The sequence below is a fragment of the Trichosurus vulpecula genome, chromosome 8 (assembly GCF_011100635.1).
Source record: "Trichosurus vulpecula isolate mTriVul1 chromosome 8, mTriVul1.pri, whole genome shotgun sequence".
Lineage (NCBI taxonomy): Eukaryota > Metazoa > Chordata > Mammalia > Diprotodontia > Phalangeridae > Trichosurus > Trichosurus vulpecula.
This window is the reverse complement of record NC_050580.1, coordinates 122,784,064-122,809,187: the sequence shown is the minus strand read 5'-3', so window position 1 is coordinate 122,809,187 and position 25,124 is coordinate 122,784,064. Positions and strand designations below refer to the sequence as shown.

Genomic DNA, 25,124 nt, shown 5'->3' with positions numbered 1-25,124 from the left:
GCTGAGAGCCTGCTGTCCTCATCACATTAAATCTCAAAACTTTGTTTCCTGCCTTAGTCACCATAGTCCTACTTGTGGCCTTTTAGAATTCCTAACTTCCTTCAAAACATGGCTTAGGTGCCACCTCCTCTATAAGACCTTTCCTGAATTTGCTTGTTACTTCTGTACCCAGAAAGAATAGTCCCTAGATGGAGTATAACATAGCCACCCCTAAGTTAGGACATAGATCGGGACTGCAGAGGTACTTTCTCTGCTGCTCAAACCTGTCTCAGCCTGGAATTTAGAGGAAAGATCAGTCTCCCAAACAGCTGGAAGAACTGTTTTTCAAGGTTTCCCATTGTTACTGGTCCTGGGGAACCTGTGCCAGTTGAAAGGATCTGCCTCGGTAAAATGTGAGTACCATCACTAGAGAGAAAATGGTCAAGAATTTTTTCAGAAACACTGCTGGTGGCCTACTTGATGTGAAGGCTCACATACCTTTATTTCCACCCCCCCAGTCTGTCCCAACAGCCATACTGCTTCTAGATCAGCTGTTTCTCACAACCAGAGATACTCTGGAATGATAGTTTAAAGCAATTCTAGGGGGTTGGGGAGGAAGGGAGATGTAGCAGCTTAAAAGATTCTTCTCAGGAAAAAACATCATGTCTATTACGATCCTCATCTGCTAGTGTAAGGTACTGCCCTTTTGTATTTCAACAGTTTGGTTGCTGATCTTAGGAAGGGGCCATGGCCCACCGGGCTGTTAAGAAATACACCAACCAAAACTGAATACCATTGGCAAGCAAGCAGGGAAAAGCCAAACCTTAAGCAGCAGACCAAGGGCCACCCACCACCACCAGATCCCAAAGCAACACACAGACCAGGTCACTAGTTTGAAATGAATTTTGTTACCTGAAGTGTCCTGTGAACTCCAGCAAAGTCACAGTCTCTAGTTCCATACAAAGAGTTCTTACCGACTGCTACAAAATCACCTGCTTGGTGCAGATGCCCTTGGCCAGGGCAGCACCTAATGTAGCTGGGCCTAGCGACTAACAGGTCACCTAGGGATTCCAGTACCAAGGAGAGAGAAATCTTCCCTTTACCCCATTATTCCTCCTTTTCTTCCAAGTCAAAACCGTTCTCATATTCCTTTTTAGACACCCTCATCTTAGATTTATATAGACCTGGTTGTCACACCAAAGTATTTGGTCTCTACGCAATCACTGTACTGCATTTCAGAGCCAGCTCTGACCGATGGAGAGATCATGATTCCCTTTTCCTTGTATACCTGCCTCAACTACTCCCCTGAATCAAGGCAGCAAGACAGGAGCAGAGATTACATCTCACTCCCTGCTGCCCCACTCACTTCTTCTCTACACTTCTGCTCTTGGTCCCCCATATCCCAAAAGCTAACAGTAGGGAGACAGAAGAGGAACCGGGGGCAAGAACCTCATGTCCAAGTGGGCAGCCACTCATGCACCTCAAGGCACTGCCCAGCACCATCTACTCTGGCATTTAGGGCCAGCCTCTCACTCCTGAGCCGACCTGCATTTTGCCCCATCTGTCTAATGCTGGGCTTCTGGGCAGCCCCCCAAGCATTGTAGCAATAATAAATAGAGAACAAGGGGGCAGAGCTCAGTCTGTTACAGTTGGGGAAGGTGGAGTAGGTTGGGGCACTCAGTGTAGCTGTCCATCCCAGCCTCATTCTGAAAGGTGGTCTGTATGGATATACTTCCTCTCCTGGCCACGAAGAACACTAGCCCAGGCGGAGGCGAAAGGTGGAGATCTCCATGGGCTCCAAGTGGATGTCCATGCTGTTAGAGGGTGAGCCCAGCGCGTAGAGCAATGTCAGTGAAGTGGGCTGCAGGAAGCCCACGTCCAACCCTTGGAAAAGGCTCCCCAGGGCCACCTGTAGAAAGAGTCAATATGAGCCAAGCACCCAAGTGACAGATCCTATAATACCACTGGATTTGGAGCCGGAGAATGTGGGGTTAAATCCTGGCTCTGCCACTTGCTACTTTTGTGACCTGGGGCACAAGTCACGTAACCCCTGGGCCTCCGTTCCTTCACTCCAAACAAAGTGCTGGGACAAGATGATTTCTAAGATTCCTTCCTGCTATAGCTCTTCTGATCAGTTTTAGATACCTGTGCTGTAAATCTCAGGGCACAAACATTATCAAATATAAACTGTTCTTTCGTTAATGGATCTTCTAAATCTTGTTTCCATGTACAGTTTTTATTTTTACAACACCATCTCTAAATATATCCTTCCCCCCACCTACCCAGCCAGCCACAAATTTTGGTTGGTTTTTGTCTTTCAAATTTTGGTAAGTTTGTCATGGATTTTTTTTTTGGTGAGGCAATCGGGGTTAAGTGATTTGCTCAGGGTCACACAGCTACTAAGTGTCAAGTGTATGAGGCCAGATTTGAACTCAGGTCCTCCTCCTGACTCCAGGTCTGGTTTTCCATTCACTGTGTCACTTAGCTGCCTCAAGGACCTTATATAAAAGTAGCTGCAGACAGTCTATGTTCCATTTATCTGGCCTATGAAGGCTTCCTATTTGCATACGTTTTGGGGGTTAGGGTAGAAGGACTTTAAGAACAAAGAAGTCTTGGAACATGGGCCTCCATTTCATACTCCATCATCCTATCTCATCCCTATCCAATTGTCCTCTGCCTTGCTATTCCCTAAGACATCCCTGGGCTCCCTCTTGGCCTTTCTTATGAGTTGTCTGCCACGCCAAACAGCTGACATAGACCCCTGCGTCATATATCTGATACTGTCCCATGCTCACCTTGCCTTGACTTGTGGTACAGTTGAAACCCAAGTTCTTGGCTTCCAGGCCACAGTCAAAACCTTTTCGGTGTAGAATGAGCGCAGTCTCTGATGAGGGTAGTTTGTCATCCTGTGAAATGGAGGGGATGGTAACAGTATGGATATTGCCAAGGTGTTTAGACCACTGCACACAAGGGATCTAATATGCAGTCTTGGAACTCAAGGAACTTGTGTCTACGGAGGAAGGCGCTTCTGAGACAGGAATAGGTTAGGAAATAGTTGCAGGGAGTGAGAATACAGAAGACTGGTTTAAGGAGTGCAGATCAGAGGCTGAAAAGTGGGACAAGGGCACTCACCTCAGCTTGGAGGGTTCTCAAGTTGAGCAGGTGAATGTCACAGGGAAGTGAGAAGGCCAAGGGCTGAAATGAGCGTAAGGTGGGGCCTCCAGGCTGCTCCCTGGCCACGGGTAGGGCCATCACTGGTGTGTTTAGGTGCATGGAAGTCAGGTGGCTAAGAAGAGATGGAAAGCTGGTTGGGCGACCATCTTGCACCTGCAATGTTAGTACCAAGACCTGGGTGAGGCAGAGCAACTGAGGCGAAGCGTAGGTGGGAGAAGAGATACAGCTACATCCTATAAAATAACCTTGCCTTTCCTTCTGATCCAGGTATAACTTCAAAACATTCTATCCTGGTTTTATCACAATTCATAGTACACAGTCAATGCTTAATAAATGCTTACTGATGAATATCTGACATTTCCCCCCCACCTCCAAGTCCATCTAGTGACTACTATCCCCAGACAAAAAAGGGACTACCATCTAGGCATGTTCTCTTCTCTAGTACTAACGATCTCCCCTACACACAGACACGAAGGACTCTGCTACAGGATCTGAACTTGACAGGGCTCCAGATACAATTACCACTGGCTAGTACTAGACATAAACGACTTTTGCTGGACTTTACCTCTTGGTTGCTGCTCCCGCTGCGGGGAAAGACCAAATGCCTAAATGCAGAGGCCAGTTTGGAAAAGAAGCTAAGTGGCTGATGTAAGTTATGGAATGAAGAAAGACGGAGAATCAGGAGTATGTAAGACAGCAAGGTGACAGTTAGTGGAGTGAAGTGTCGGACAGCATGGGATGAACGAGAAATTGATGTGCCCCCACCACACAACCCCAGAGACAGGTCCCACTCCTCAGTCCACTCGAATGTACTAATTCATTCCCCCATCCCCAGGCTGAGACCCATAAGCGGCCAGCCAATTTGGAGCCCTTTCATGGTTTCAGACGGGCTCCAGGAATAGTACCTTATTGGCAGTGGTACGTCGCTCCAACAGCAGGCGAAACCGGTTACAGGTTCTCTTGTTATCTTTTAGCCCTTGGCCTAGGCCCCGGTTGTCATCCTGCATCAAGCGTCTGTCTAGGATAACTTCCAACTGGCCTGAAGAAATTAAAATGATGAGTCCCCAGGGCATATCTACCCACCTGCCCTGACAGAAACCAAACCCCAAACAGAATGGTAGGGAAAAACATCAAAGCTCTCCCTAAGAGGAAAACAAGATGGGATGAGATGCTGAAAGCCTCAGGATGGGAAAGTGTCACAGGATCTCACCTCTATGGCTGGAAGGAACCTTTCAGGCCATGTAGCCTAGCACCCCTCAGCTTGTGGATGAGGAACCTGAGGTCCAGAGAAGCAGTTATCTGTCCCAGGTCACACAGCTACTGCATGGCAGAGCCAAGGCTCCAGACTCCCACCGAGTCTAGCATTCTTTCCACTGTACCACGAGTCAGTAAAGATAATGTGTCCTAAAGGGACTTGGATGAATACTTATTGTACTAATGAAAGGCTATTGAGAATTTTTTCCCAGGTATCCCAATTGGAAAAGAAAACCTATTTTTTTTAAATGAGTGACGTAGAAAAACTTTTGCATTTAAAAAGTCACAAGCTACTTTCTCAACAGCTTGTCTAGTGGCCATGGAAGAGTCAGAGGGCTGAGTAGATGCTTGGGAAGGTCCTGCTCCTTGCAAGTAAACTGCCCTCTCTGAAGTATGAATAACACAGCAGATCCCTTAATTGGCTAAGGGCAGAGCTGTTTGTCTGGTCTCTAAAAGAATGTCCCTGAAGATCTCTTAACTACTAAATCCCATGACCTTTACTCAGTCCTTGTGATACTCAATCCTCTTTGCTGCTTGTGGTGCTGTTGACCATGCCCCATTCTCCTAGACACTTTTCTGTCTTGGCTCCCTTTTTACCTGTCTCATGGCTTCCTTTTTAGCCTGATTTTCTGGATCATGATGTATTTTCTGCCTTTTTTTTTTTTTAACTGTAGTGACCTCAGCCTTCTCTCTCCTCTCTCAATGCTCCTTTCCGCTCTCTATTATTATCATCTCTTTGCAGCTGACTCCTGAATATTTTTCCAGCCTCCAATCTCTCTGAATTTCGGTCTCAAACATCTTTACCAAGGATGTCCAAATGGCATCTTAGATTGAACATGTACAAAGCATTTCATTTTTGTTTCTAATCTGTGATCGCAACAATGTAGGGAGAGTCTGGTGAGCAAATTCCTGTGGTCAGTGCAGTGGTAACTGTTCTGTAACATGGAGAATTGTCCAGGGTCACACAGTGAGGAGAACTTGAACCTGGGTTCAGAACAGCTATTTTCCCTAAATCCTTCCCATCCTTGAAGACCTGATTTCTGCTGCTACTATTCTTCCAGTAACCTCCCTTCACAGCCTGCGAAGCATCCTTGAATCTCTCCTCTTGCATACCTCCCCATAAGAAGTCAGTTGCCAAGTCTCAACCAAACGACCTTCACAACATCCCCTTCATTCCTATCCACTTCTCTCCCCTCACGTGGCCACCAATCTAGTTCAGGCCCACATTACCTCTTGCCTAGACTATTATGATATTCTCCTAATCAGCCTCCTTTCCAGTCTGTCCTCTCTAAACCATCTTCCACATGGCTGCCAAATTAATACTCCCAAAATACAGGTCTGACCCAATGGTACAGGGCAGCTAGATGGTGAGGTGGATAAACTACTGGGCCTGAAGTCAGGAAGACCCGAGTTAAAATCCAGCCTTAGACACTTACTAGCTGTGTGACCCTGGAGAAGGCATTTAACCAATTGCCTTAAAAAAAGGCGGGGGGGGGGGGGGGCGCAGCGAGGTAGTAGAGTGGATACAGTGCTGGCCCTGGAGTCAAAATCCAATCTCAGATACTAACTAGCTGTGTGACCCTGGGCAAGTCACTTAACCTGTTTGCCTCAATTTCATTATCTATAAAAAAAGGATGATAATAGCACCTAACTCCCAGGGTTGTTATGAGGAACAAATGAGGAGATAACTATATCGCTCAGCATGGTACCTGGCACACAGGAAGCATTTTGGAAGTGTCAGCTACCATTATCATCATCATGCTGGTTCTGGAGTCTGAGGACTGGTGTTCAATGCTACCTCTGATACTTGCTCCCTAAGTGACTTTGAACAAGTCACTTAAACTTCCTGGCCCTCGATTTCTTCATCTACAAACTTAAGAAGCTGGACTAGATGGCCCCTGAGGTCCTTTCCATGATTTTGTCACTCACCCACTCAGAAACCTTCAGTGGCATCAAAGGTAAAAGGCAAACTCTTCAGGCTGGTATTTAAAGCCCTACACAATCTGGCTCCCACCTACCTTCCCAGACTCATCTTATCCTGCTTTTAAATTTTTTTTTAAAAACAGGTAATTTCCCTGGGAGCAAAGTATTTATTTATGTTTTGGAGGGACATGAAACTCAGGCACAAGGGTACCATTAAGGATATGCCATGGATTGTCTTCAACCTCAAAAATGGTGCTATTGGCAAGGTTCTATCCATCTCTGCAAGTGGAACTGAAAAGTCCAAGATGTCAACAATAATTATGTCACTGACTTACGGGGACCTTAGACTGCTTTGCAATTATAACTGCTTTTCCATTAGGGAGTTGTTAAAGTTTCATCACCTGGTACACCTGGTAACATTCACTCCTCTACGAGATAGGTCTGTAAGACAGCCTAATGATAAACAGAGAGGATTATGGTTTATAGGTGACCAAAGTCAACATTGCCAGAGTGACTGCATCTTCTCCCTTACGGTTTTTCTCAAAGTTATTATCTTTGTTATTAGCTTGCTGCATGTAATCTAATTAAGAGTTTTTTGCCATAATTCCTTGCTTTTATTGAGTTGCTTGAAGTTTTACTTCATATTGTCCTCAAGGTGTTGCTTTTGCCTGCCTTGCTTGTGACTGTCATGTCGGTCCACCTCACCTCATATCAGTTCAAATATTTATCCTTGTTAGCTTTTCAGACCACTAGCTACATTTTCCAAATTTCTTGGTTAAATATATTTTATGATGTCATTTTTCGTTGTGCTCTTTAGACATAAGAACCTGAGAGCTTTTGATCTTATCAAAGAATTTCTTTGGTTACATGTAAAATTTCTTTTTAGCTGGAATTAGATTGCTCATAAGCTCTGACACTTCATTGTCCTTAATCTCTTTTGTCTATTTTTGGTACTAGCAGGGACACAGTATTATACTTTTAAAAAAAATTTAAAAATAAATTTGCAAGTATATCATGAATTGGAAAATTTTCTAGGAAAATTATAAGTTAACATTAACTTCTATATTTCTTGTTAAACCTCAACTGTAGCTCTTTAAAGTGGGTTGACTAAAACTGTACTGTATCCGGTGATTAGTGTTGGAGGATGGATCAGAAATTAACTAAATATGGGACCATAGTGACTGGAAAGAGTTAATTCACATAAGCAGTTTTCTTCTTCCAAGAAGGACCAAGGTCATTATGTCATTGTCCAAATAAATAATATTTTACTAGAAAATGTACATTTATTTCCTTGTTTCTTCAGACTGTGCAGTCTTTTGTTTATGAATGCGGGCATGAAATAAATCACTGTTGCTTAGTCCAGTACCATTATTTCACACTGTATTATAGCATGACATCTAAGTATAAAAGACTATGTTTTAAATGTATTTTCAACAGGAATGTTCTATAGAAAAATTAACGAACACGTGTTTCATGTTTAAGAAAAAAAAAAGCACCTGCCAGGCTGGGTGGAGTATCGGACTGAGGCTGTTCCTCAGACCCGACCTGCTATTTCTTTGGCACAGACAGACTGTTCCTCATGCCTAAAATGCACTCTCTACTTATCTCTACCTCTTAGAATCCCTGACTTCCTTCAAGGCCCAGCTTGGGCTCTATCTTCTTATAGGAAGCCTTTCCTTATCTCTGTAGTAGACGTTCTCTCCCTCCTTCCATTTTCAGATTGGGACACTGAGTCCAATGGGATTAGTCTATTCTCTCACAGTCCAGTATTCCTTCCTTTATTTCATAACTGCATTGTTAATGAAAATGACGACAGTATTATTGATGAAGCTGTGGTACAATTAGAACAAATATTTTGGAAAGCAAGTCAGTATTATGTAAATTAAGTGAATAAAATGCCCTTTGACCCAGAGATTAAACTAGTGGGCACATGCCCCCAGGAGGTCATTAATAAGAAGGAAATCCCCATATGCACCAAAATATTTATGGTAGCAAGGAACTAGAAAGTGGATGCCCATTGATTGCAGAAAGGCTAAACATGGTGGTACATGAAAGTAATACAATATTACAGTGCTGTAAGGAACAAGATGAATACAGAGAAACATGGAAAGACATATAAACTGTTGCAAAGTGAAGTAAGCAGAGCCAGGGGCAAAAATGCGCACACTATGATAATGTAAATGGAAAATTAAGCTGAATGTTGCAAAATTATAAAGAACAAACTTGGCCCCCAAAAAGAGGTGAGAAAAGCAATCTCCCCCCATCTCCTTTGTCATGTGAAACATTGCATATACCATCAGATTTTTTCCAATGTGTTGATCGGTTTTGCTGATTTTGTTTTCCTTTGTCCTGTTTTTTTTTTATTAATTCTTTGTTTAAAAATATGGCTCTTTGAAAGGGGAGAAAGGGAATGATGCAGGGAAATCTAGATGATGCAGAAACAAAGCTATCAATAAAAAGTTTTTTAAAGTGACTGTAAGGCCCAGAAAGTAATGGCCCTTGCAAAGCTAATCTGTCTTCATGATAGACATATGCCTGGAATCTGTCTCCCTATTTTCTCATAGTTCTTCAGTAAGAGTTTACAGCTGTCTTAGTAACTTAACTTAGTAACTTAAGCCTTCTTTTTGATTTTTCCTACTTCGATCTCAGTGCATACATGCTTGTTCTGTCTTCTGAGGACCTGACCCTCATCCTTTCTTTTCCTTTTCTCCTATTACATCGCTGAAAGAGAAGAGAAGCTTTAAAAAGTGGATTACCCTGTACAGAGATCTAGATAACTAATTAATATTTACACTCATGTCCCAGAGGGAGCAGAGAAGTGGATCAGGCCCATTATAAATTAAGTCCACTCCATTTGTTATAGTAAAATAAACTCCCAAACAGCTATACAAAGCAGAGAGAGTGATGTGAATTTTGTGAAGGCAGCTGGTCACTGGGCTTGGGATGCCTGACTCTTCAAAGTCATAAAGGTACAGAAGCCAATGAGGGGCAGGTTAGCAACAAGCTTCATGATAAAATCAGCTGCTGCCCCAGAGAGTACCTTACTACTGAGGCTTGTGGTTATGTCCTTTCTGCAACCTGAATGGATCCAACCCCTTACTTAGGTCACAGATCACAAAATTTTAGGACTGGACCCACTGAAGGTATCCAGGGCAACTGGTTAATTTTTTATATGAGGCCCAGAGAGGTTAAATGATTTTCCCAAGACCAAGCAGCTAGTTGGCAGTAGAGCCAAGTCTAGAACCTAGATCTCCTGACATGCCAGTTCTTTTTTTTTTAAACTACATCTCTCCAGATAAAAAAGCATGCATCCTAGCCTCTGTCCCCCACACCTCATGGATCTTCTTACTGCCAACACAGCTGGATGGCTGGTGATACAATTATACAAATACCACACTCTTTTCTTCCTCCTTTGTACCAACCCTCCATGGGAAAAAGTCGTACCAGGCTGAGGATGTAGTTGGAGCCAATGAGGGAATACGTCCCATTAGTACTGTGCTAAGCCATAAACTGGCTAGAGCTGGTGCTGTTGGATGCTCCTTCCACCATAACATGAGCATGGCATGCGCACTCACCGTTGCTCAGGCTGGAGACTCCTAGGGCTTGAGCGGTGTGCAGGGTGAGGCGGCTCTGGCTATCCTGGATGTAGGCCATGGCTGGCATGGGGTAAAAGTTGGCCTGCAGTGGAAGCTTCTTCAGATACCGACGGGGCTGTATCTGGAGAAGACGGTAACACATGGCCCATGAGAGGCAGCCGGGTATTTTTCTGGACTTCAGACTATTTGGCTCCCCTGTGCCTTTTGTCACCTCTACAAGAGGCTTTCTTGGGTCATGGATCCCTCTGACAGTCTGGTGAAGCCTATGAACTCTTTCCAAGAATAATACATACAGTAAAATACAGAGAATTATAAAGGAAACCGATTATAGTGAAATAGCTGACTAGATTTTTGTCTAAAGCTATTGGCTGGCTAATACGGATGACTTCACAAGTATAACTGATATCATCTTCTTGTAGCCTTCTTAGTAGGTGGAGGAGGGGCTGGTGGAGAGAATTTGGAACTCAACATTTTAAAAAATGAATGCCAATAAATAAATAAATGATGGAAATAAAAGCTCACTGACCCCAGGTTAAGAACTCTTTGCTTGCCCCCTCCTCCTTAAACTAGGATTGACAACCAGTGCCTTCAAGAGGAGTAGGAGAGATGGACAGCCCTGTCTAGAAGGACTCCCAAAGCCCCATCCCAAGGCATCATACCTGGAAGCCATTGAGGTCTGTGAAGAAGGTGCCTTCACTTTCAATGTCTGTCTGGATACGAAGTGCCAACTCCTTATTTACATGATCTCGGATGTCCACGAGAGAGGAGATATCTAAGGAGAGGCCCTCGACCCCTGGGGGAGGTGAGGCGAGGCAAACAGCATGGGAAGAGGAAGGGAATGACCTTTCAGCCGTGAAAGAGGTGACCTGCCTGGCCACTGTGTGGATTCATTTTGCTTGACTTTGTTTATTTGTTACAAGGTTTGGTGTTGTTATGTTGCCCCCTCCACCACCTTTCTTTTCATTAAAGGACGAGGAAGGTATAGAAATAAGGATCCCCCCACCAAAAAAAAAAAGGCATTATAATACTTTCAGAATAAAATTCAGAAAAATTTTAGAAGCCATGTCCTGGTTGATATGACAACGTTAAAGGTAGGAGCATAGGCCTGGGAGCAGCGGGTCTCCCTTGGCGATGCCACCCCACCCTCCAAGGACTACTTCTAATCTCAGGGCAGACATTTGTCCCTTGGGACTCACCCGGCAGGTTGTAGAGCCGAACCACTTGCTGCATATGTTGGTAATAGGCAACGACCTCTGAGAAGAAGGGGCCTTCAGTGACCCGAAGCACGGGGGGCTCCTTGGAGACATAGGGCTAGGAACAGAGCAGGCAGGGGCTGAGCAACACAGCACAGTGAATAAACTAAGGGGAGTGGACCCCTTAACCTGGTTAATAGCAGTAACAGCAACTTACATTTATATAGTGCTTTACATGTTATCTAACTGCATCCTGAGGAGACCTCTGTGGGACAGTCAGCCCGCACATTATTACAGATAAGGAAATGGGCTCTGGGAATACGTAAGAGACTCGTGAAGTTAGTCAGGGGAAGGAGAGATTAGAACCCAGGTCTTATGATTAAAAATCCAGTGCTCTTTCCAACAGACCACACAATCTCTAGCTGTAATCAGTAAGACTGTTCTCCCACTTTACACAGGAGGAGACAGGCAGAGGAAGGTTAACTAAGTTATAGGTGCTACGTGGTTGGGCCTCACAGCAATCCTGGGAGTGAGGTACTATTTTTATCCCCATTTTACAGATGAGAAAACTGAGGTTGAGAAAGGATAAAATGACTGGTCCAGGGTCACACAGCTAGGAATTCTCTGAGGCAGGATTTGAATTCAGGTCTTCCTGATTCCAAGTCCAGTACTCTACGTACTGAGTCATTTAACTCTGGCCCTGTGACCGCCACCTGTGTTTTGCCTCTCCATGAATATTTCCTGATCAGATTACCCAGGGTCAAACTGAAGGTGTGGTGGTAAGCGTGGATTTTACTAGGGACTTGGTTTGAGCAAAGGGCTCAATATCTCACTGGCACAGCTCTAAGACTGCCGTGCACCTGTACCTTGGCCTCGCCATCAGGCAGGAAGAGGTAGGCGCCACTCTTGTCTTTGGAGGTTCGAGTGCCGTAGATGAGGAACTCAGTACTTAATCGATGCTCCTGTGCTTCATCCACCCTTTTGACGCTCTGCCAACAAACACAGCCCTGACCCCTGGCCCCATCCCAGAATATCAGACCTGCCCACCCAGGGATAGACTGACTAACATCTTAAAGGAATTGCATTCCAGGTATTCCCTAGCACACTGTGGTCATTCTATCCGCTTATGAGACCCACATCTCTCTTTCTCTATCAGTCAGGGGGCCCCTCTCTCCCCAGCCCTGGTTACCTTTAGAGCCTGGTGAAATCTCTGACTCACCCTTAGGGACCTACCTCCCCATTTAACTCTACTGGTCCTGGCCCCATTCTCCCCAGTTCTCCTTTCCCTCCCTTCACACCTTCCCCCAGCCCTCTCCTTTACCTTGAGGAGCCCAGTTTGGCCCGAGAACCAGACTTGCATGTAGCGATTGCTGAGGGCAAAGTCACTGGTCCCAGCCTCATCGACACGCACGGGGAAGATCTCATGCTTGCCGACAGACAGCTGGCGGCCATGCAGGTAGATACGCACAGAGGAGGGCAGAGTGCGGCGCCCATCTAGGCCTGGATGCAACTGCAGGATGCTGAGACCGAAGGCAGGTAAGCGGGCTGGCACAGATACCTGCTCAATGCAAGGTGAAAAGTAAGACCAGAGCAGCCTCCTCACAAGTTCAAACTCTAGGAGCTGATAAGCTCTCAGCCCATAGCCTATCCCCCAAAAAGGGATGAAGCAATGCAACAGAACAAAAGACGGATGAGTGAAGACAGGAAGACTCATGTTGACGGTACTGGTATAGGGAGAGGTTGAGAACTCCAGGAAGAGGCAAGTGTTCATCACAGAATCACAAGATTCAAACTTCAAATTACTCCATCCCAACTTGAAGCTTCCTTTCAGATCCCCCAGAGCCACTCTGGGTCCCTCCCTTGGCACCTACCTGGTAGACATCAGGTACAATGTCAGTGGCAGAGCTCCAGTGGGCACTGAGCTGCACGGCCAAGGGCTGGCCCTCCTCAGAGAGGACCCGGATCCGGGGAGAGTTAATAAGCAAAGAGACAACACTGAGCCTCTCCTGATCCAAAGGGTTGAACAGAACCACAAACCTGTCAGGCAGATGGGTAAAGCTAGACCAGAGAAGCTATACGTCCACAGGAAAAGGTGGAGAAGGGAAGGAGCTTTCCAAAGGGAGTTAAACATGAGAATGGGTCTTTGAAGATGGGAAAGGGCTGAACACCATGGGGTTGGGGTACTAAGAGTAAAAAGAATTCTGAGAGAAGCCTAGTCTAACTGCTCACCGAGGGGAAGAATCCAGCCGAATCACAGTCTGCTCAGGCAGGGCATCCTGGGTTAAGCGTGTGTCATCCTGGAATAAGGCTATGTATTTATTTCATATATAACTATATGTCTACAGGTCTTTCCCAATAGAATGTGAGTTTCTTGAGCGCAAGGCAAGGACTTTCATTTTTGTCTGTGCAACTCCACTAACTATCACAGTACCTGACACATAGTAGGCACTTCATAAATGCACACCAGTTAAATGACTAATGACAGTAAGGAAGAGAAAATAGCTATGGAGACAGAAAAGGCCAAGATCAGATCAGATTCCTGTATCTACCCTATGTCTAATTTCCTACCAGGCTTTGCTGTTCACTCAGGCAAAGGCAGATCGACCCAGGACACCTGCTCTATGCACAGAGCTCAAAACTCAGAGCAAATATGATGAGGGCAGGGCAGCTCTCCCATACTACTCTTAGGACAGGATTCCCAATGGCGGAAATAGGGAATGATAGCTCAGGGGCATCTCTCACCATGCTGAGGAAAGGTGTATTGGGATCAAAATGGTAGGCTCCTTTGTCCCCCAACACCAGGTAGTGAGCAGCATTGATGATAACCTGTTTCAGGCTCACAAGAGAACGCAGGAGCCTATAGAGCAGAGAAAGGCGAGGCAAAGAAGGAAAGAGAGAAGGAAAAGAAATCAGTTCAGGAAAATGTCTTGTTTCTCAAGCTTCCCACTTTTTCCCTGACTCTGCCTACTTCCCACCAAACCCATCTATTTAGTACTAAGTTTGCCCCCAAAGGGAAAGTATTGGGGTCCCACCTGACCCCGTAGTCCACCACCACTGCCTCCTTGGCAGTACCAGTGATGGCATCGTGATGCTGGAAGAGACCTAGGGTGCGACGGGCATCAGTCAGCAGAGTGTAGTCTGACAGTGGGTACTGACTGGTCATGCCAGAATGCCGGATGTGAGCAAGTGCCAGACTGTACAGGATCTCTGCGCCCCTGCCCCAGAGAGAGATGTTACCATCCCTTTCCTCCATACCACCCACACAATTGCCTGGTTTCTTCCACCTTCCCAATTAAACTGGACCCTCCTCCCCTCTGTAGCTCCAACCCTAGCCCTGCTTTTTCATATCCTTATGGAGCTTACTATTTAAATGGCCAATGAGATCCTTTCCAACTCAGATCCTATCCCATAGCATCTCATCCTACCTTAACCTCCTTCCTATTCCCTTCTAATTTCCAATGGTCCACCGGGCCCTCAGTCCTATCCCTTCTTTGAATCCCAGGCCCCAATCATTCCTTTATTGCTAAGCCTGGTCTCTCACCGCAGATGGGCCTCTAGGACCCGGTCCAGACTCTTGTAGAAAGGCCTGGAAGTGTAATAGCCTGTCCAGTAGTGATCCTCCCGGTCAGCGTAAGAGAAGAAATCCCCACTCAATACAGGAAAACCTGGAGGCTGGGCACCAGGTTCCACCCCTGTCTTCTTGTACAGGGCATCAAAATAGTCAGATAGCGTGCCAAACTGTGCCTGTGGAGACATATGATCCCAGCTCCCATTAGCATTGTAGGTAGCAAAGCTCCAGAGGAATTTTAGCCACCTGCAAATGGCTACAGGTAGGGAAGGTTAGTTTTTCCATTGCAGACAGACCAACTCAACCTATCCCAGCTGTTCCCAGGGAAACATTTGGGTATTTTGATATAAGTTGGGAAACCTACCACACGTAATGCCTTTCTGTTGAGTCAATAGTAAGGTGCGCTGTCCTTAACAGGGCTGTAGCAGCGCCAACTACCCCATATACTAATCCAAACCTTGCATTCTCCGAGTCAACCCTAACCCTCAGCTCTTTGTTGCAGCCATCACACCTGCACATGGAGGTCAGGCTGGCTATTGAGGAAGTCAAAGAGACGCTGGTAATTGAAGAACTGGGCATCCCATTCTTGGGGCTTATCATAACGGAAGTCATCACCAAGCGGCACCAGTAATACATTGCTTCGAAACAGCTTGGATTTCTTTCGGTATTGGTCCAGAAGCAAGGCTGCCCTGTGGGGAGGCAGAGATAATACTGTATAGGGCCAAGCACAGGCCCATTGTATAAGAGGAAAAGCAAGGCAACTTGGCAGGCTACGACTGGAGGAATTATGGAGTCACTAACGGATGCGTTACAGGAATCCTAAAATAAAAAGCTGAATAGCTGTTCAATTTGCTACATTCTACCGCGGTTCTTAACTTTTTGTGTGTCACAGATCCCTTTTGCAACCTGGTGAAGTCTAGGTACCCTTTCTCAGAATAATTCTTTTAAGTGCATAAAATAAAACATACAGGTTTACAAAGGAAATCAATTAGACTGAAATACAGTTATCAAAATATTTTTTAAAAACAAGTTCACAGAGCCCAGGTTAAGAACACTTATTCTAGTGACTGTTCTGGTTTTGGCAAAGACCACTTGGGTTTGAGTTTGGACCAGTCCCAATAAATTCCTCAAAAGGTCTGGTTCTATTAAAAAATGACTCTGGTCCCAAAGCTTTCCAAGTCCATCTCTGAAGAAATCCATTGTACGACTCCAATCCTAGAATAAATAAAACCCCTAGTTCTGTTGAACGCTGAGAACCCAATGATCCAGATTCCCTATGAGGAGGTTTGGGATAACTAGAAATTGATGGTTTATAAGGAAGCGTACCAGCTCTGGAAATGTTTTGCCTCAGAGTTAGCCAGCTTCTTAAGGACCCTCAGGGCTGCTAGCAGAAAAGCACTCTGGGAAAGGTCTGCTAGAGCTATTCCAGAGAACCTCAGCTAGGCTTTATAACAACAGATCCCCAGATCCCCAAGGGGTATAAGCAGCTATACCATATAAGGGAGGCCCTGAGGTTCAGAAAGGTACCTCTCAGCCACATTGGTCTCCGTGATGGCTCGGGGTGGCACCTTCCAGGGGCAGTTGATTCGCCCACCAGGTAAACGCTTGAAATCAAACTGGCAGCAGATCTTGGGGTCAGGGCCACAGGTGTGTGGCACATCATAGCTGTAGAAGGGCATCATGTGGCAAAAGATGTCTGTGCTAGCATCTGGGTCTGTAGAAGGCAAAACCAACAAGTGTTTACTAGGTATTTAATTAAATGACAAACACTGTACGTACTGGGGCATTCATAAGGTTGCTCATGGGCAAAGTAAGACCTGGAAGAAAGCAAGAAGCTTCCCAAGATGAGAAATCAATAAGAAGTAATGAGAATGTGGACCAGGAGTCAAGACAGTTAGTTAAAGCAACAGAGAAATGGAGACTGGTGAGCCATTATTCCCTAGGTTGCAGCAGACTACCTCAGGCAAGGAATCATTTGCAGTCCTTGATAAGATGATGCTTTAATTCACCACCTGGCAATTTACTTTCCAAAGTGGGACAGGTATGCCTGCCAAGGCTTATCTTTTGGAAAGAAGGTCATGGGATAGCTGGATGGCCTAGTGGATAAAACACTGGACTTGGAATCACGAAGGCCTGAGTGTGAATCCTGCTATACACACTACCTAGCTGTGTGACCTTGGGCAAGGCACTTAATTTCTCTTAGTCTCCATTTCCTTATCTGTCAAATGGTGAGCATAAATAGCACCTACTTCACAGTGCTGTTGTGAGGACCAAATGAAATAATATATGTAAGGCATAAATCTTAAAGCAATATACAAATGCTTTACATATAAATTATTTATTACATATTATATTACGTATAAATTATTATACATATACATACATATAAATGATTTAAATTCTCAGAAAATCAAGGATGGAAGGAGGACTATCTGGAGGCCAGGAAGGGGGGGGCTGAAGAAAAGCCAACATAATAAGCTCTTATGCAGAAGAAAACTGGTTCTAGTAACAGCCCTCCATGCTGCAGATGGTCTGATCCCAGGGAGAGCTGAGAGAGGGACTCAGACCTTTGTTGCCTTTTTCTCTCTGAACATGGCCTCTCTTTTTTTTTTTGCCACAGGAAAAAAAATGCCAGTGACACCCCTCTCTCAGGATTGAACTCCACACCAACACCTACCCCATGTCTGTCTCCACATAAACTCCAAGCTGTGGGTAGCAGCAAAGTGCTTCTTGACAGCATAATGCACTCTCTGAATTAACATACTGGTTAGGTTTGAGCGGCGGAGTAGGTAAGGCATGGTTGAGCTGTGTCCGAAAGGGTCCACGGCCCAGCCTGAGCGTGGGGTCACACCTGAGCAGGAAAAGGGGAAGAAGGCCAGAGGTGATGAGTACCTTTCAGAATTCTGTCTTTTCCATTTGGGACACCACCACCCCACTACTCTCGCCAAGTGTTAAATGAGACTGGAACCTCTGAAAATGTTCTGGGTGAATGCCACCCCAATTAAAGGAAACTGATGTCTACGAAAGGCACTCCTGACCCGGACACACTGTCCACCCTTAACCCCTTTCCATCAATACCCGTGACTAGCACCATCATGCTTTCCTCCAGCTCAGAAGGTGAAGTTGTCTCTGGAAAAACTTACTTCCACAGGACTGACAATGATTTATCCTACCCATGTCTCCTGACAGAGTGGTGATGGACTTGAGACGCAAAACGAGACACATATTTTTGGATATGGGCAATGTGGAAATTTGTTTTGCTAGATTATGCATATTCAGTTTAAGAATTTTGTTTTTCTTTTTTTTCCCAATGTATGTCTGTGATGGAGGTGGGAGAGGGTAGAGATGGGAGGAAGAAAAAATAAACTTTTAATTGAAAAAAGATTAATTTTTTTTAAAAAGTTAATACCCCAACCTGGCCTTACCAAGGTTTTTGTCCAGCCATTGGTGCCCTTCGATGAGCTGGTCAATTAATGCGAAGTAGTGGGAGTTGGCTTCATCAGGCATCACCCAGCCTCCAGTTGCTATCTCCAGCTGCCCATTTCCCACTAACCTGCGGGCCAAGGGCTCCCACTCAGGATGGTTCAAGGTCCCAGTGCCCATCCCTACTGTAACACTGTCTGCCAAAGCCAGAGAGAATGACCACCTTGGCCTAACAAAACCCTAGTCAGGCCAACTTCAGTTATGGACAACAGGGGGCAGGAAAGAGGAATTCACTCTTCAGTGGTACCAAGGTCACTCATTTTCTCCTTCCTCCCAACACTGGGCTTCTGCTCTCTACTCAAGGTTTCCTTCAACCTCCAACCCTATAGTTTCCACTACCTCTCCATAGTTCCTTGACGTCAACCTTTCTGATTCATTATTTTCCTTTACATTCATCGAACTCTGAATCCTCTCTTTCCATATGTGACACATACCTACTTGGCCAACTCTTCTTCTCTAAAAGTCTCCTTGGCCACCACTCTACCATCTCACTTTTCCTCTGGTACTCTTCCTTCCCCTGTCTTCTGCAGCACACGGTGTTTAGGGAAATCTCTTTCCATGTCCCCTCTCCCTTGGCCTTTTTCCAATCTGCTCCCCTCTCCTCTAGTTCTGTGCACTCTAGCCCCTTCCTCTGGCTACCAAGAGGCCCATGCACACTTGCCTTCGTACGGCTGCCCTCTTCTGAGCATTGATGTTCTCCCACCACTTGGCAAAGAAGGAGACCTCCGCCCAGAGGAAGCGTCGCCGTGGGTCCTCCTGCAGCTTGGGCACCATGCTGTTAAGGATGTGTTGTGTCTGTTCTGTGTAGTACTTGTCAAAGGTCTTGATCCAGCCTGGGAAAAACAACAGGAGAGATGCTCCAGGAGAGAGCCCTGTTGAAGACTACTCCCAAGGACTAGGGCTGCTATGCGGTAGTGGGAAGAAGAATGGACTTGGAGTTAGAAGATCTAGGTTTGAGTTATGACAATTACCAAGTGGGTAACCTTGGGTAAACCATTAATTTCCTCATTTGTAAAATAGAGATAATTACCCGCTCTCTCTAACTCACAGGGTGGTTGTGAAGATTAAATAAAAATAATGCATATAAAATGCTTTATAAAGTGTAAAATCCCACCCAAGTGTCAGCTACTATTACTATTATTATTATAAAAGAGATTCTCTATCTCAACCCAAGGAAGTGCTCCCTTCCAATCACTGAGCAGGGGGCAACTAGTGGAAGTCCAGTTATACAAAGCCTCAGACGAATAATCCCTTCTACCCTCCCTCACCCAGGGACTTCCCCTTTACCTGGGTCATTGTGGGAATGGGGCACCACAAACACCTGGAGGTTATCTGAGTCCCAGTCATGGGGGCTGTAGGGGATATCAAAGCCCTGCTTCCACACCCCACCATCCACATTGTCAAAGGGCAGCTCCTCTGACACCGTGAGCATCTGTGGGGTAAGCGAATGGCTAAGTATCTTTTATCTGTGATCGCTCCAGTCCCCAACTATCACACTACCTCCCTGATGCTCACCTGGAGCTCTGTCTTCTGTCCCTGCCCCCCTAGAGCAAACTGGCAGTCTTGGGGAGAAATGGAAAAGAAGCTAGGCCGGGGTTCGGGTGGTACCACCCAGGAGCCATTGGGGGTGTGGTAAGGGAGCAAAGCCGGAGGGCCATCCGCATTGGCTGTCAGCTCGAGCACTGAGTCCTTGATGTGGCTGATGATCTCATGATTCTCCTCCAGCAGCTGTTCCAGTTGTTCAATTCGGTTCTGCAGCACTGAGATCTGGCTCTGCCAATGAGTTACCATGGGCAATTAGTTACCATGTCCTAGGCCAGGAATGACAATTACTTCATGGCAACCACCTGAAATTTGGCCATGATCCTTTCTGCTCCAACTGGGGCACAGAAACACAAGGATACAGGGAAAGATGGACTCTACTCAAGATTAAGGGTGAATTCAAGATGAATCTTGGTTGAGGTTTACAAACCATGCAGTTCACAGAACTCCTTATTTTGGGATCTTCTGGCCTAACACCAGTATTGGATAGACAAGGTAGGGGTGATACTGCATATTAGGCTAGAGCCTTCTCTTGGGGACCTACCCCACAGACCTTGGACCTAAGCATGCCTCCTTTAATACCTTCCCTGCTATGAATATTCCCTCTACCAGTGTAAAAAGTCAGGAAAAAGTCAACACCCTGAACTTCAGAGAACTTCAGAGAAAACACAAACAGAAATTACAAGCAGAAATTATATAAACAGAGCAAATAACACAAATCAGCAGAGAATTACTGTGGCCTCAAAAAAAGTAATCAATGATCAATCTGGCATGAGGCTCTCCAAACTTAGCTTGGCTGGTCCTTGAACAACTGACATGGTCTATTAGCATTGCCACAGTTTGCGAGGACCTGTCAGAGCTTATTTTCCGCTGGCATGGCCTTCAAGGACCCAGAGTCACTTCTGAGAACCAGAAGAGGACATCAGGAAACCAGCCTGAGAGTCCTGGACTAGTGAGTGGTAGGGTCACTAGCTCTGGCAATTATATATGTATCCATATGTGTGAAAATTATTTGGACCCAGAGAATCTGGCCAATAAAGATCCTAGTCATCAGGGGGCAGGACTCACCCGGGGGAAGTTGCCACCATTCTGGTGCCGGGTGGGATCATGCTGCACTCGGTCTAGCATGAGGTAGAGGGAGAAGACCGCCACACAGAAGATGGCCGCCCCACACACTGTCACTTGCTTCTTCAACTTCATACCGGTCCCCCTGCACGAACCTGTACAAGGGGCAACACTGTCTATATATCCCAGTGGCTCCTGTCTTCCCATCAAGTGCCATGATGAGTAGATGAGAAATCAGACCAACAAAGTCAGTTCTGTTTTCCTGGCCCCAAGCAAAGCAGTTCTCAAGGCCAAGGAAGGCATCAGTTCCCAACTTGGCCTGGGAGCCTAGTTCTCAGCTGATTCTGTTCTCATGAACCAGAACCAAAACACAAGTGTGTGGCATCTTTCTTAGTGTAAGCCTAAGAAGGAACTCTTTGTTTTCTCCACCTAGGGGTGAGGAGCAGTCAGGGAAGGAGCTAAGTCTTTCCTGCAAGCTCAGCTCTAGTTAAGGTCAAGCAATTATTAAGTATTGGAGCTGGGATTCAATCCCAGGTCTTGCCTGTGCTCTTTACACTACTGGATACCACGCTGGCTCCCTTGAAAATACTGGACAAGCTGCTTGGTATACTGCCAGCACAAAGCATATCTATTGTCATCACTCTACACTGTGATGTTCGAAGCACAGAATAAAGTCTGACAATGCTAGAAAAAATCGCCGTGAGTCCTAGAAAGACTTCTCTGGCTTCCCAGGTCACCATCACTGAAACTGGAAGCAAATCTAGTCTCTGAGAAGTTTCAAGCTTCCTGGTGTGTGTGGGGGTGGAGGGGGAAGGGGAGGATAGGGTGAGCCAAGCACAACCTCTGTTTTGGAGTGAGAACATTTACATAGCAGGCCCCTCCCAGGGATTATGGGTGTTTTATTCTCTGGGTAGGAGGACAAAAATCTTGGCCTGTGTGCTGATATTGCACATAGGCTGGAACACTACACCATCAGGACTGGACCCGGAAGCTGGAAAGACTTGGAGCCGCCTTGATACAGAAAGAAGGAGCTGTGTCCTACTTAATATAATCCAGGCTTGGTGCCTCCAGGCATTATTTTTAGCCCTAGGAGGCTGGGCCCCGGCCCGGGCCAGTGACTGAGCTGTGGGGGGTAGGGGTAGGGGTGGGGGTGGGGGTGGGGGTGGGGGTGGGGGTGGAGCTGGGGGAATTGACTGATTACTGAGGCACCTGTAATCCCCCCCATCCCATAAGCTACCAGGTAAGAGCAGCAGGCCAATCACCCTCCTAGACCCAGGATCTGTTTGTCCAAGACCCCGAGGGTCCGTACTCTCATAGCTGTGTGGGTCTCAAAGCGCAACTGGAACGAGCAATGCCCAGGAAGCCCCCTGCCATGCAAACACTCACATTAGCTCGGGTGCCCCTGTTTCTGACCTCCACCACTCCGCCTGCCAATCATCTGAGCATCCCACCAGCACCTCCTCCAAACCTCCCTCCTGACGCCACAAACAGCTGGTTCGGCAGCCCCAGCCCCCAAGTGACTCTGAAGCTGCTGCAGCCAGCGAAAAGGTCTGGGCGCTGCGCCCCCGTCCTTTACCCCCGTGGCGCCCCTTCCCCGACCTCTGGGACTCCGGGCGCAAGCACCTTACCGTCCTGGGGCTCCGGCTTCCTCCTCCTCGGCGCCTCTCCGGGCCCCGGACCGGCCCGCTTCGCCGCCTTTCACATCCCCAGCGCCGGCCGGCCTCGCGTCCGGAGCGGGGAGCAGAAGGAAGGGAGGCAGAAGGAGGGAAGGGCGGGGGGCTGGCGGGGCCCGCCGGCCCTGGCGCCTCCGGGCTCCGCACAGCGGGCTCCGTACAACGCGCCCCGCTGCAGCCCCACTCCGCCGCGCCGCGCCGCGCTCCGCCCCGGCGCTTAGGCCGGACAGCGCTCCGCCTCTCCCAGGCTCCCGGAGCCGCCGCGGCCCGGGCAGCGAGCTGCGTGCGGGGCGGGGACAGCCGCGGCCCCACCCCCAGCCCCAGGCGGCCGGCAGGGCTTCCCCCGCCCCACTCCTGCGTCCAGGCCCTATCTGGCCCGGGCCAGCCTCGGCCCCTCGGCCTCTGTCCCTCCCCACGCCGTCCCACCAACGGGCCGCTGCTCCCCATTCTCAGTAGCTGCCTGGCCCCGATCTCCAGCCAGATACTGAATGCAAGATAATTAAACATACGTTTATTAAGCGCCTGCTACATTCGTGGCACTGGAAATAGATTAGAAATGAAACAGGCCCTGCCTGCCCCCAGGAAGCTTACATTTTACTGACCCCAAGGACCCCTTTCTCATCCTCTCCCCAAGGGCTGTGAGGTGTCCTCTGGGCGCGTCTGAGCTTCCCTCACCTAGATTCCGCTTCTCTAATGGCCAACCTGCCTGTCACCCCATTACCTTGCCCCTGCCCATCTCGAACAAATGGAAAATGAGGCTTAGGTGGATTTCGAAAACCACAGCGCAGTAAAATTTAAGGGCCTTTGGTCCAAAACTCACCCCCACCCCCAACTGCTGACAGATGCTTGAAATCCTAATTAGACCTTCAGTCCCCCAAACTTTGTAGCCCAATTAAAATGCAACTACAGTACTGCACAATCAATCATTAAAATATATTGTTTGTTTGTTATGTTGCACATGTTTGTGTTTGTATGTCTAATCCCTCCAGCTGAGCTGGAAATTTCTTGAAAGCAAGAATCAGCTCATTTTCCTCTTCTAAATCCTACAATACCTAAGACTGCTGAGTATATGGCAGATAATCAATAAGTAATCCTTAATTTTTGGATTGCTCTAGGAGGGATAATACTTTTAACCTATCAATCACCTGCATCTTAGCATAAATGCATTTCATATTCTTTTATGAGAGCTGGAATGAGGGGAGAGAAATAAGGGATTTAAGCAGCTGTTGGAGGGGGATGATGCAGCACAAAGGGAGAAAAGGGGGCAGAATGCAGATTGTTTCACTCCTGTCTTAGTTCTCCTACCTATCTGACTACTCCACCTCCTCTGCTGTACCACCCTTCTTCTCTGGTCTGTTGTGCTGGAGGTCCCCAAGACTATATCCTGGGCCATCTTCTCTACTTTCTTCATGCTCTGGTTTGTTGATCTCATTAGCCCTGAGGATTAAATTTCTATTTCAAAAACTCCTAGTTCTATGCATCTAGCCCTAACTCCTTTCCTGATATCCAGGCCCTGCATCACCAGCTGCAGAAATCTCCACCACAGGCATCTCAAACTCACCAGGTCCAAAATGGAACTCATTAGATTCCTCCCTCCCCCCACCCCATCCCTCCTCCAGGCTTCCTCATTTCTGTTGATGCCACCACTAGGCTTCCAGTCACCTAGGTTCACAACCTTGAAATCATCCTTGACTCTTCTTTCTACTTCAAACCCCATATATCCATTCAGTTACCAATCTTAATCAATTAAATCTTCACAACGTCTCTTGTATCCATCCCCTTCTCTTCATTCACTGTACTAATCTACTTCTGGTCCTCATCATTTTGTACCCCCTTAGATGGTATTCTTGTTTCTAGTCTGATTCATCCTTGATAGAGCTTCCAAATTAATATTCCTACAACACGTATCTGGACATATTAATCTCTCTTTCTCACTAAAAAAAACCCTAAATGACTTTCCATTGCTACCAGGATGTCATACAAATTTCCCAGTCTGGCATTTAAAGATCTCTATTGTATCCCACCAGTAGAACGGAAGCCCCTTGGGGCTAGGATTTAATTTTTGTCTCTGTATTCCTCCAACATTACATGTAGTCGGTGCTTAATAAATCTTTGTTAAACTGAAAAAGAAAACTTCACAATTTTGGCTATGGGTGTGTGTGTGTGTGTGTGTGTGTGTGTGTGTGTGTGTGTGTCTGTGTGTCTGTGTGTCTGTGTGTTGGTGCAGTGAGGGAGGGAGGTGTTATCACAGTCTGGATTCTGCTGCTAGTGTGCCAAATATAGAATAAAGTGAGATTCTTAGTAAATGCTATTCAATGATGATGAAATAATAGGGTGACTGAGGTTAGAGGCTCGTTCAGAGAATTATCCATATAGAGCTGGAGGCAGCCTTAGAGATCATTTAGTCTGGCCCCATCTGGTAGAAAGACCCCTGCACTTGGAGTCAAAGGCTGGTTTCACACTTGTCTCTGCAGCTTAGAACTGGAGCGTCCTTAGGAATATCATTTTACCTCTCCAGGTGATAGTTTCCTTATCTATATAATGAGGGGGTTTCACTAGATGACCACCAAGGTCCCATGTAGCTGTAAATCTCAAGGTCCCTCATGATTCTCTGATCATTCCCTACCTAAATCTCTGCAGCCATATTCAAAGTCCTGCAACCACTCAGTGTCCC

At 46.6% G+C, this 25,124-nt stretch overlaps 1 protein-coding gene across 2 annotated transcripts; it reads right to left on the bottom strand.

Annotated features, from left to right (window-relative positions):
• Positions 1–867: 867 nt before the first annotated feature.
• Positions 868–22,642, bottom strand: MAN2A2 (mannosidase alpha class 2A member 2). Of its 2 annotated transcripts, XM_036735046.1 has the most exons (24): positions 22,406–22,623; positions 20,781–20,932; positions 19,686–19,943; positions 19,458–19,602; positions 18,832–19,003; positions 18,113–18,240; positions 17,365–17,538; positions 16,215–16,401; positions 15,199–15,376; positions 14,661–14,863; positions 14,152–14,334; positions 13,862–13,976; positions 13,349–13,416; positions 12,991–13,156; positions 12,441–12,677; positions 11,986–12,108; positions 11,123–11,237; positions 10,586–10,719; positions 9,906–10,047; positions 4,059–4,192; positions 3,719–3,796; positions 3,112–3,306; positions 2,775–2,885; positions 868–1,888 (listed from the first exon to the last, which is right to left on the bottom strand). In XM_036735046.1, exons 2-24 carry the CDS (start codon positions 20,910–20,912, stop codon positions 1,736–1,738), a joined length of 3,531 nt encoding a protein of 1,176 aa, XP_036590941.1. In that variant the 5' UTR covers positions 20,913–20,932; positions 22,406–22,623; the 3' UTR covers positions 868–1,735. The 2 variants fall into 2 exon arrangements, with proteins under 2 accessions (XP_036590941.1, XP_036590940.1); XM_036735045.1 differs by lacking the exon at positions 3,719–3,796 and having other exon boundaries at positions 22,406–22,642.
• Positions 22,643–25,124: the final 2,482 nt, after the last annotated feature.

Coding starts and splice junctions, on each gene's coding strand:
- MAN2A2 (XM_036735046.1), bottom strand. CDS start 20,912: ATGAAGTTGAAGAAGCAAGTGACAGTGTGTGGGGCGGCCATCTTCTGT. Junction 10,720..11,122: donor TCGGCTCTACAACCTGCCGG/GTGAGTCCCAAG, acceptor CACCTCCCCCAG/GGGTCGAGGGCCTCTCCTTA. Junction 3,797..4,058: donor GACGTACCACTGCCAATAAG/GTACTATTCCTG, acceptor AACTTACATCAG/CCACTTAGCTTCTTTTCCAA.